Source organism: Pteropus medius, unplaced genomic scaffold (assembly GCF_902729225.1).
Source record: "Pteropus medius unplaced genomic scaffold, Ma_sr-lr_union100, whole genome shotgun sequence".
Classification (NCBI taxonomy): Eukaryota; Metazoa; Chordata; class Mammalia; order Chiroptera; family Pteropodidae; genus Pteropus; species Pteropus medius.
Window position 1 is genome coordinate 1,613,181 of NW_024345600.1, and position 13,084 is coordinate 1,626,264.

The 13,084-nt window shown below is 33.7% G+C and overlaps 1 protein-coding gene across 3 annotated transcripts in view; it reads right to left on the reverse strand.

Moving 5' to 3' along the window:
• Positions 1 to 13,084, reverse strand: part of CFAP54 (cilia and flagella associated protein 54) — a 232,974-nt gene that overhangs the window by 132,150 nt on the left and 87,740 nt on the right. For all 3 annotated transcript variants that reach the window (XM_039874060.1, XM_039874058.1, XM_039874059.1), the window contains 5 exons: positions 12,801 to 12,912; positions 10,906 to 10,995; positions 10,109 to 10,235; positions 3,196 to 3,310; positions 2,753 to 2,850 (listed from right to left, as the gene is read on the reverse strand). In XM_039874060.1, coding sequence (XP_039729994.1) covers positions 2,753 to 2,850; positions 3,196 to 3,310; positions 10,109 to 10,235; positions 10,906 to 10,995; positions 12,801 to 12,912 — 542 coding nt within the window. The remainder of the gene's footprint in view (positions 1 to 2,752; positions 2,851 to 3,195; positions 3,311 to 10,108; positions 10,236 to 10,905; positions 10,996 to 12,800; positions 12,913 to 13,084) is intronic.

A 13,084-nucleotide genomic window follows, 5' to 3' on the forward strand; every position in this document is an offset into this window, starting at 1 on the left:
TAGTGGGCAAATCTGTATGATAGAACTGTTCTGTATCTTGACCATGGAGATGGTCACACAAACCTACAAATGTGATAAAGTCTCATAAAATTAAATATGCACACACATGTGTGCACATGTAAAATTGCTGTAGTCTGAATAAGGTCAGTGGATTGTATCATAGTCAATTTCCTGATTGTGTTACTGTACTGTGGTTATATAGTTAACATCAGGAGACACTGGGCAAAGGGTTTATAGGATCTCTTTGTATTACTTCTTTTAACTGCATTGAATGTGCAATTATCTGAAAATAAAAAGTTTTTATAATTGCATGTTACAACAAGGATGTCTACAATTGCAAACTTATTAAGATTAAACTTCGGGTTCTAACCTGCAGATGAGACAAGAAAAGGAAGTAAGAGGTTCGAACATTAGAAAGGAATGAGCAAAAAAACTTTCATTATCTCTTCACAGTATGACCATCCACATGGAAACATGTATCGATGAATAGATTATTAAGTTTTACAGAGATCAAGTTGTTTATAAATCAATTATATTCCTATAAAAAAGAATAGAAGCATTCAAAATGTAATTTTAAAATACTATTTATGCTAGTACAAAAAAGCACTTCTTTGATGCAGCTAACAATAGATGTGTAATACCTCTGGAGAATATCATAAAAATTTATTGAAGGGCATTAAATAATACCTAAGTATGTGGTCTGTCTACTAATATAAAGACTCGATATTGTAAAAAATAAAATTCTTCCCAAACCAATCTATAAATTCAGTTCTATCTCTACCAAAATCACAAGTCTTTTGTATTACTCAACAAGCTAGTCCAAACTATTTTGTGAAGAATATCCAAGACTTAAGACAAATGAAGGAAAAGAACACACAGGACAGCCTTGTTCTATGAAACAAGAAGACTCAATAAACTCAACTGAAAGCTAGAGTAAGTGTGATGGTGTGATATTGACTCAGGAATGGATAAGTAGACTAATGGGACAGAAAAGAGATCCCGAAACTACATATATGCAAACTTGCTAAATGACAAAAGTGACAGTGATCACAGAAGACTACTCAATAAATGGACCTAGCCAATTGGGTACCTTTAATGAAATTAAGAAAGCGGGGGGAGGACTCTTCCTCTCACATTCACAAAAATAAATTCCAGTTGGAGGAAATTTCTAAATATGAAAATCAAAATTTTAAATTCACTGAGAAAATACCTTTTCTACCTCAGGTTAGAGAAGAATTTCAAAAGCAATGAAGGAAAATATTGTTAAATTTGACTCCATTTACAATTACAGCTTTTGATTTAAAAAAAAAAAAAACCTTTAAAATATAAATAGATGAGTCACAAACAGGGAGAAATATTAGTATCCAATCTTCTAAAAATAAATGAGAAAAAAAAAGTTTTCAAACGTGCAAGGATCTAAACAAGCAGTTCTAACAGGAAAACCCTGAGGTCTAATAAAATATGCAAAGATGTCTAACTTCATCGGTAATCAAAGAAATAAAAATTAAAATAACAATGAGATAAAATTTCACAACTCAATGTTCCACAAAAATTTGAAAATTTGGTAATAATATCAAGTGTTGGTGAAGATGTTGAATAATAGAAAATCGATACACCACTGATAAAAATTTAGGAGCAACTTAGCAATATCCAGTAATAGATATAAAAAATAAATATGTTCATATCTTGGGAACTGCACTCCTATGTATTTATACCAGAAACTCTAACATATGCATATGAAGATATGTACAACACTGTCCTCTGTAGTACTATTTACAATAGTGAAAAACTGAAAATTTAAATGTCTATTTATAGGAGACTGAATAAAGTTCATTTATTCATACAATGGAATACTTTACAGAAGTAAAATGAATAACTAGATTTACATACATATCAACATAAAAAAACTCACAAACCTAATATTGAGGAAAAAGAACAAATTGGCAAAGCAAATTGTAAAAAATAATATACATTATTTAGGGGTATACACATATATAATTGATGTATAAAGTCACTCATAAGCATGATAAATTACTTCTGGGATTAAGGAAGATGGAAATGCATTCCATGATGACGTATGGGAATTTCAACTGTGTTTGAAATGCTTTATATGGTAAGATACATATTAGGTACATGTTCATTTGTTATATTTTCTATACCCATCTAAAATATCTCATGATTTAAATTTTAAAAAGTAAAGGAATGATCAAACAGATAGTAGGCAAATGAAAACAAAAAGAGAGAATGGTTTTTTAATATCTATATGTTGCAAATTAAGATCAAAATCACTAAACAGGTAAAGAAAGACATTACATAATGAAGGCAAGATATATAAAGAATGTATAAGAATCACAAATGCACACATAAAAATAGATGCTAAGCACTTTACCATGATAAGTTTCATGGTTTAAGTTTTATAAACAAGAACATTACCTACCAATAACTAAAAGTAATTTATCAATTTGGTCTCCTGACTACCCTATCTAAACTACTGCTGCCACCATCTCGATCTCTGGCCAAGTACTCTATAACTATCATTCTGTTCATTTATTTTATAAAATTTATGAAAATTTTAAATTGTCTTACGTGTATGTTACTTGTTTACTGTGCTTCTTTCATTGATATGTAAGCTCCTTGAAGACAATGATCTTATCTGTCTAGTTAATCAGTATGTACCTTCAGTTCCCAAATAATCCTCAACATGTAGTAACCTTCAAGTAAATGTTTACTGAATTAATTAAAAAATCAATACCTTTCATGTTCCGTCATTTCAAAAATACTTGGATTTTTGGCAAAAAAATCTCTTAGAGTTTCCCTTTTTCTACTTCTTTTTCTTTGTATTTCTGTAGGCTTAATAGAAGAGAAAACAAAAATATTACAAACTAAGATTAAATTCTGAACACAATACTACAATTTACTCATACTCTTGACATTAAAATACAGTGGTTTCTTTATATCCCCCAGTTAAAATTATCAAAAGTAACAAAAGTATCCCTGTAGGCAAAAAAAAGAATGATTGTAAAAATATCCATACACTAACTTAAGAATTATAATTTATTATATAATCATGAAATTACGCTGGTGGTATTTCCATCTGTTTCATATTATAATGAATTATAATGCAGCCAATCATCTCTAGATACATTAATCTCTTCACTTCATTAACTTAAAATTCAAAACTCATATGAAACTTACTCTTCCAATCTCCATTATTACAGCTTTGAACTTCTTCACAGGTTTAGTTGCCTTTTTATAGAAAATACTGTCCCTATATTTCATTTTTTTAATTTCAAGTAGAGAATCATTTCTCCTAATACAAAAAGATAAAGTCAGTTAAAAGGTTCTACAAGAATTTGCAAAACTACCCCAAAGTAATAAATCTTTAATGAATGTTGTCACTGAAATTATGCAAGAAGAATATCCAAAATTGTTTCTGTCCTATACATAAATATTCCTGTGATATTCCTGATTATGAAGAAATAGCCGGCCTCTATTCTATGTAAATCTCATCGCTTCTTGACCTTTTGGCTAAGATCAAGTGTATTCTATGTAAATCTCTATGCAAATCGCACCATAAGATTTCGTTAGAGCTGACATGTGATGTAGGAAAAACATAATTGGATCAAAAATAAAAGGACATGAACAGTTCTCTATAAAACTGAAAAGATAACTATAGAAAAGTGACCCCTAGACAAGCTACCTTGTTTCCAACAGATCTCAGTCTCCCTGGTTCCATCATGTGCAAGCTTCCAGCCACTATCACTTTCTGGATACCAACAAAAGCTGAGCATGTTAAATGACTACTTAATTTTCTCCCTTCCCTCAATCACCTGTAGGGATTCCTAACCTTGTTTTTTTAATCTCTCATGGATGCTGAGATAATCTGGCCCATTCTTCAAATATTAGAAAGTCTCTCATGCCCCCTCTATTGATACATATCACCTATTTTCCCTGCAATTTACATATTTCCTAAAATTTATATTTCTTTTGGTAAATACTTGCTAGGTATAGCAAAACCCTTCTATAACATGATAAAGATGATCCAAAAATGATTCAAATTTGATTTGAATAAAATGTAGGGTCACATCAACACAATGCTAATGAAATGACCAATGTGAGTCTGGATAGCTTGTTCCAGGAGTTGGGGTTCCAAATTCATCTTGGTCCCACTGGCTATTGGCCTCTTGCTTCAATTTTAATGATGATGATTCTGGATCTTGTGGTTGGTTGCTCAGCTGCAGCAATTCCAAGAATCTCCCAGTTAGTTGGCATCCATTTTGGCAAATGTTTTGTCTGCCTGAACTAGGAAGTTGGGACCAGTGACCACCAGGGATTTGGCAATCCATCCTCTGAAACTTGCATCGTGAGACTGGTTGCCTGTGATTTTCCAACCAGCTTGGTCTCTTCTCCACCTCTTCCCTATCCCATTCCTCCAGAATACTTGACCTGGTTGCTGTATTCCAGGAAGAGGTGGTAAGGACTGGAGGTCACAGATGTACATGTGAGCTACCATCTTTCAATTCTCTCAGCATTCTCCCCCATGCTCAGACTAAAGAAATTAAACTCACTCCTGGATCTCTCCACAGAATGCTTCCTCTTAGCTCTGACTGCTTTTTTTATTTTCTTTAGGGTGTGTTACAAAAAAAAACTATTTTTAAATTTTTATGTAGTCAACATTATTGATCTTTCATTTCATGGCTTATTTCTGGTTTTGATTACTTATATTAGTGCTTGTTTCTGATTTGAAAAATTGAGTCCCAAGAGCTGTCTGCTTGTTATTTCACAAACACAACTCTGTTATACTTTATGTGATAATACAAATCTCTCTTTTCCCACTTTTTAATTTTTCAAACATTTTCATTAATCTAGCCTATTCCATGTAAACTAATCTAATTGGAATTGCATTAAACCTATAAATTAATTCGAAGATAACAGAAACCTTTACAATATTCTATCTGTCCATTGAGCAATATACTACTGTCTCTCCATTTATTCAAGTTATTTTTTTATATGTCTTAGTAAGAATGTTTGATCTTCTTTATATTAACCTATGTCCCCTCACAATTTCTAATAAATTTAATCTTGTACTTTATAGAAATGACACAATTTTTCTATTATACTTTCTAGTTCATATAGGAAAGCTACTGATTTTGCAAATTTGCATCTAGCCATCTTATGGAATTCTATTATTCTGATAGTTTTTAGTAAATTAGCTTACATTAAAATAATTATTTGCAAATATCAATCATTTTATCTTTGTTTTCAGAGTACTTTATTATACAAGTCATTTGACAAACATTTTTGAGACCCTATTTATGTCATAATCACATAAATTCTAATCCTAATTTCTATTTCTTTAATGCACTGGCAAGAACTTTCAAAACAATGTTAAAAGATAGAAGAAATAATAGGTTTCTTGTTATTTTTATTTTTTTAAAGTCTCTTTACTTTTAGTTAGGTTTTTTTTTTGATCTAATAATTTTACATGTCAGTAATCTATTTTGTTATAAATTTTCAGTTTTATTGTACTGCAAGAGAATGTCATCTTTATAAATTTTAGCCTGAATGATCTACTGAGCTTTATTTGTCAGCTTAAATATTATTTTTTTAACTTAATAAGTGCTTTAAAGGGTATTTAGTCTCAACTGACTATATATGCTAAATTAATTGTATTAATTATATTATGTACATTTTCTGTCCTTTTTATTTCTGTCTTTTTTAAAGTATTATTGTTTCTGTTAAGTTACTCAAGTCTTTTCAGCAATTATTTCCATATACTTTGACTTTTTGTTATGTAGAACATGGAAGTACATGAAATATCTTTGTTGTGGTTTATAAGCATTATTAGTAGAATCATTCACTTTGAATGTGAAAAGGTGACATTCAAAGCAAGTAATAAGCTTCTAGTAAAGATGGAAGAGCAAGCAAACATTGTGCTCACTTCCTCCCATAACCACACCAAAATTACAACTAAACTACAGCCATCAATGAGAACTGCCTAAGTCTAGCTAAACAGAAGTCTTATAACTAAGGATACAAAGAAGGCAGTTTGAGACTGGTAGTGGGGACAGTGGGAGACTTAGGAATAGGCTAGTCACACACCCGCATGTGGTGGTTAAAATCAGGAGGGCTATCTCAGCTGTGGAGGTACCCTCTGGAGAGCGAGGGGTCCCAGGCCCACAACAGGCTCCCCAGCCCAGGGCTCCAGTGCTGGTAAGAGAGGTCTCCATGACTTCTGGCTGTGAAAATCAGTGAAGATTGTGGCTGAGTGAGACGGAGGGCTGCTGGAGTCCCAGTTATTTCTCTTAAATGGCCCACACACAGCCTACACACGGACTTACTCACTGAAGCACTTACTCACTCTAAGCTCCAGTGTTGGGTTAGCCAGGGACATACAGAAAGGAACTGAACTGTCTGGCTTCAAGGCAAGGGCTGGAGAGGTAGCTTTCTCCCTGACAGAAGTGCTGGCAGAAGCCATTGTTCCTTCATCAAACCCTTTCCCTACCCAGTCTGCATACACAGGCGGGAGCCATAACAGAGTCTCCATCAACCTCGCTAACACCATTCTTCTCAACTTGGTGATTCCCTGGGACCCCATTCCACTCAACTTGCATGCTCGCCCAAGCCACTTCCAGTGGGTTTTCCATATAAACGACCTGTCTTGACTCATACTACAGACTTTCCTAAAATCTCTTAAAGATTCACAAATCCCAAACAAGCAGCATCTGCTCTCAGCATGCCCTGTTCCTCTTGCTAAGTAGCCTGAAGCCTGGTACTATCAACAGCCAGCCTCAGTTTGCAGCTTAGCCTCTCCCAGGCACCTTCCATGCTAAAAGCAGTAACCATCTGCAGATCACTTTGTAACTCACACCACGTGGGCCTGGGCACGTAGTGTGAGTTACAAAGTGATCTGCAGATAGTTGCAGGCAGTGGCTGTCTCTGACCTGCACCAGAGTCCCTGCCAAGAGGCTCCCAGAACCAACACACTCAGTGGCCAACTTCAGACCACACCAAAACACTACCCAACCACCTCCACAAATGACACAAGCAAAAGGCAGACTCAGCAGGTACCAGAGCCCTGCTAAAGCAAATCCTGCTCTGTAGGGTCAGCCCCTGCACAACAGCTCCTCCACCATACTCATGGCCAGTCCTCATAATCAATCAGCCTGAGGGTCAGTCCCTCCCACTGATATGCCAACAGCAATCAAGGCTCAACTACAATAAGGAGGTACACAACAACCCACACAAGGAACACACTTGGAGCACTAGGCTCAGGTAACCAGGGAGACTGCACCACTGAGCCTCACAGGACAATTACCACATAAGGACACTCTACCAAAACCAGGAAATATAACAGCTCTACTTAATACATAGAAACAAAAATAGGGAGGCAGCCAAAATGGGGAGACAAAGAAACATGTCCCAAATGAAAGAAGAGAACAAAACTCCAGAAAAAGAACTAAACAAAATGGAGATAAGCAATCTACAAGATGCAGAATTCAAAACACTGGTTATAAAGATGCCCAATGATCTCAGTAAGAGCTTCAACAGAGATAGGAAACAAAAATGGAGATAGAAATCATAAAAAGAACTAGTCAGAAATAAAGAATATAAAAACTGAAATGAAGAATACATTAGAGGGAATCGACAGTAGATTAGATGAAGCAGAAATTCGAATCAGTGATTGGAAGGTAAGGTGGCAGAAAATGCCAATCAGAACAGCAAAAAGAAAAAAGAATTCAAAAAAATGAGGATCATTTAAGGGGGTCTCTGAAACAGCATCAAGTATACCAACATTCACAGGCATATCAGAAGAAGAAGAGAGTGAGCAAAGAATTGAAAAACTATTTGAAAAAATAATGACTGAAAAATTCCCTAACCTGGCAAAGGAAATAGACATACAACCACAGGGAGCGCAGAGAGTCCCAAATAAGGTGAACCCAAAGAGGCCCACACCAAGACACATCATAATTAAAATGCCAAAGGTTAAAAACAAAGACAGAACCTTGAAAGCAGCAAGGAAAAAACCAATTAGTTACCTACAAGGGAGCTCCCATTAGACTGTCAGCTGATTTCTCAACAGAAAATTTTCAAGGCAGAAGGAGTGGCGCAAAATACTAAAAGTGATGGAAAGTAAGGACCTACAACTATTACTCTACCCAGTAAAGCTATCATTTAAGATCAAAGGACAGTTAAAGAGCTTCCCAGACAAGAAAAAACTAAAGGAGTTCATTACCATCAAACCAGTATTACAAGAAATGTGAGAGGAACTTATTTAAGTAAAAGAAGAAAAAAAAGATAAAAATAAAATGGCAATAACTACACATTTATCAACAATTACTTTAAATATATATAGATCAAATGCTCCAATCACAAGACATAGGGTGACTGAATGGATAAGAAAACAAGACTCTTACATATGCTGCCTACAAGAGACTCACTTCAGATTGAAAGATGCACACAGACTGAAAGTAAAGGGATGAAAAAAGATATTTCATAAAAATGGAAACCAAAAAAGTTACGGTAGCAATACTTATACCAGACAAAATATACTTTAAACAAAGGCTAGAACAAGAGACATAGAAGAACCCAGTAATCCCACTTCTGGTATTTATCTGAAAAAACCTAAAACACAAATTCAAAAAGACATATGCATCCATATGTTTATTGCAGCTTATTTACAATAACCAAGATAGGAAAGCAACCTAAGTGTCCATCAATAGATGAATGGATAAATAAGAAACAGTACATATATGCAATGGTACATTACTCAACTTTAAAAATAATGAAATCTTGCCATCTGCAACAACATGGATGGACCTAGAGGATATTATGCTAAGCAAAATAAGTCAGAAAAAGACAAATACTATATGATTTCATTTATATACGGAAACTAAAAAAAAAAAAATTAATGAACAAATAAAACAGAAACAAACTCATAGACACAAAGAACATTTTGACGGTTGCCAAATGGAAGCAGGGTCGTGGAGGGTGAGTAAGAAAGAGGAAGGGATTAAGCAGTACAAATTGCCAGTTGAACTCAGTTATACTGCTCAATCTGCAACCTCAGGTCTTTTATTATACCACTGGCCTATGCTTCTAGGCCACTTTTTCTGTTTTCCTCTTTCAGAATGTCTATTTTGCTTAGATTGGACCTCCCTGGTCAGCTCTCCAAATTTCACTGCACACTGATAGTGTTTTCCAATTTTCTTTGCTATCAAGAATATTGTTTACAGCTTCTAAACATCTAATTTTGACTATGTTTTTTCTAATTTAATGGAACTTTCTAATTCTGACCAATTCTCTTATTACCATGGCCTGCTTCATTTAATAGAAGCAATTTCCTCTTTTCTCTAGACAAAATGAAAAACATATATTCCAAGCTTTTGTTCTAACAAATGAAGTGCCTATTTTAGGTAGACTATTTTAGACTATTTTCCTGTGTGCTTTTATGATGATGTTTCTCTTCTACTGCCATTTTTTAAATAGACCTCATGTTACTGATGTTGCCTGTTACTAAAATGAGATAGATCTAGGCCCAGTGGTGAAAGTAAAACCCAGTTGTTGGAACAAAAGTTGGGTTCATTTGGCATCTCTTATAACTGGTATAAAACACTATAATTTTCTTTGGGGGCAAAGAGAATCATTCAGGCTTAGAGAATAAGGGGAATAGCTTTAAGTTTTACTGCTTCTATTTGACTAACTCCCTATTCACATATGTAATTTTAAACCCCAAGGAATGGCTTTGCTTGCTAATGCAGAGAAATTAGAAGAGCATGGTAAATGACCGAAACTGGACCCAGAAGCCTATATGTGAAGAGTTGATGGCCCAGAGATGTTATTATCCATTTTGACTCAATAGCAAAAAGGTCTAATTTATTTCCTGTTAGAAATATGAGCATGCTCTAATCTTATTCCTATTAATATTATTGTATAAATATTTTTATGTTTATTTATGAACACAGACATAAACCCTCACTATCTCCCAGGTGGCTGTTTTAACTGTTTATATTCTACCCTCTTTTGCACCCACATTTTATATCTTTAAGTGATAATGTTACTTATTTTTTAAAGTTGTAAAAACCAATAAAACAGATATTACAAGTACCTTTTCATGAATTCATACACAGGATTTGTAATTTCTACCATAAGGTGAAATTTTTCATCATTCATACATTTTAGCATAACTTGCGTAAAAAACTCCAGGAATCTAGGTTTCTGTTTAAATTTCATAACTGTGAAAACAAAGAAGTTCATATACAGTTATCAATACACTTAGTGGTGCTAAAAGGTTACTATTGCTAATAGTCATTTTGTTCCAACAGACAAGTTTGTTAACTTACTCTTTGGATTTCTGACTTTTAAAAAATATGTGGGATTAAATGTGATGGGAACAACTGTTTTTCTAAAATCAAATAATCCTTTACAGTCTATATTTCATTTTTTTTTCCAATATCTCAGTGTGAAGGAGGATTTTATAAAAGTTTCCTCTAATGTATGACTAGTTGGAAAAAAATTGCTGAGAATTATCAGAATAACTACTTACCCTAATTTTTATTATATTTTACTGTGAATTAAACAATAATCTTGCTATTTCTTCGTAGCTGAACTCAAAGATCACTAACATGTTTTTCACTTGCCCAGTTTTCGTAAGCTTCATAATACCATTTACTACTAAAATAAGCCACCGCCAAGGTTCCGTCTTTCCAAACTTTAAATCAGGTACCTATTTATGTCTCTTTCATTACTTGACAATCTACATTTTTCTGAATGGATAAGAACCCAAAATCTTCTGCCTAAAACAGTTTAGACCTTTAAGTAGAAAACAACAACAGAATCCACAATCTTCAATAGTAAATTGAGTGAACATTTTACATATTTTAGTTATACATTTAGATTACCTACCTTCTTTCACAGCACCTTTGATGGACCAATTTAAAACTATAGGATAAAGAAATATAGGGTCCTCTGCTCCTGAGAGTTCAGTTGTAATATCTAAAGTTTAAAAAAATAAGTTGTAGGTTCTGTTTAACATCAATAACCAAATATGAAAATTCTTTGGAGGGGATGAAACACAGGAAAATACACAAAATACTTTTCTGAATTATGTGCCTTAAAAATATCAATTATGTCATATTTTAGAAATTAAACAATCTGACAATCTCAATTATTTTTCTTTCATCTTTCTCCCTAAAAGCCAAGGAGTCTACTACCAAACGAGTGAAGAGTTTCCTAAGGCATGAATCTCTTATTCAACAGTTGTCATGTATTTGCAAACCTCAGACTCAGAAACCTACCAATTATATTAACCCCATTTTTATAAAATTATAATTAAAAGACAGTAAAGTATAGACTAATGAAGAACACAACCACTGGAGCCAGATGCCTGGGTTCAGATTCTAACTCTGATACTTTTTAGTTATGAGACTTGGGAAGTTACTCAGCTTCTCTGTGCCTCAGCTTCCTTATCTTTAAAATGGGTATGATAATAATTGTACCTTCTTCATAGAGTTGTTATATAAAGGTTATATAAGTTTTAATGTGTATAAAACACTAAAAGTAGTTTCTGGTATATAGGAAGCACTGTATAAAACTATTATTTCTATTATTGTTTTATTATTGAATCTACTGTTTAGTTAGTAAAATTAGTAAAATTACATTGTGCTTTTTAGTAAAATGTGAGGGACTTGGGGGGTAATATGGAAATAAATAATTCACATTTCTAGAACACTTTACATTTTAAGAAATTATATTTTTTATAAGTAACTAGACAATTACAGCTTTTCCAAAACTATGTTTACTGGCTATGTGAATAATAGAGCATTGTGTTCAATTCAGAAATTCAGCTTGAAACAGAAATAGAGCATGATGAAATAGAGTAAGAGATCCAAGTCAGGGATTCCAAAGTGCTACAACAACCCAGATATAACTGAGGCACACAGTAAGAGAGGTGAAGTAGAAACACAGAAATCTACAAACATAGTCACTTCCCAAAACACCAAGGGGCCAATAATGGAGCCTCCTACTTAAGAGAATTTTAGGTACTCTTGTTCTTATGTAAGATCTGAAGTACCTACTTTTTAAAAATGCAATAATACTTTTCATCACCAGAAACTAAATCAATTTCCTAAGCAAATTTCCAAACTGCAAACTCCAAAGTCCCAACCATTGTGTTAACATATTGGTCTATTATGAAATTACTGTAGAGTACAATGACCTGAAATAAACGAATCTTTCAATTGAGTAGACCAAAGTTCAAATCACTCACAGATTAACACCCTTCATGCTATTCCTCTATTACTCAGCCACATTTTTGCCATTAGAGCAGTGATTCTCAATATTTCCTTCCTCCCTCCCAAATACATTTGGCAGCATTTGCCTCCCAGTTGGTTTTCACAGTTGGGAGATGGTGTGCTATGTATCTATGGATAGAGGCCAGGGATGCTGCTTGACATCCACAATGCTGAGGACAGTCCCCACAACAAAGAATTATCTGGCCCAAACTGGAAAGTGTCAAGGTTGAGAAACCCTGCTTTAGAATCAGAAGATTTAAGCTCAAATCCAAGCCAGCTATGTAATCCTAAACAAATCACTTAATCTTTATGAGTGATATCTGTAAAAAGCAGTTAGCAATCTCTTATTAACAGTATTGTTAGGATTACTGCCATAATAGAAAAGCACCATGTAAAAACCTTAAAGATTTTACCAAATGTTAATCTCCTCAATCTTTTTAACAAAATATTTTTATTTTAAAAAATATGATGCTAAACAGAAGTACATAGAATGAAAAAAATGACTACATTGCTTTGTCAGTTTGAGAAGGTGTGTCTCCATCAAGACCAGCTGCTCATTTATTTTTTCAGGTGATATTATCTGTGGTGGCTTCTTATTCTTGGAAGACTTCTTAGAACCCTAGAAACATTGGTTAAATGTCAGAATGTACGTCAACATGTTTCAACAACTGTCATTTCCAACAACATTCTTTAAATTGTTTTCATACATGGTAAACAAAACTGTGATGTATATGGCTAAACAATACATAGTAATAATTAATAATAGTCAATGTGTTCTTACTAAATGCCAG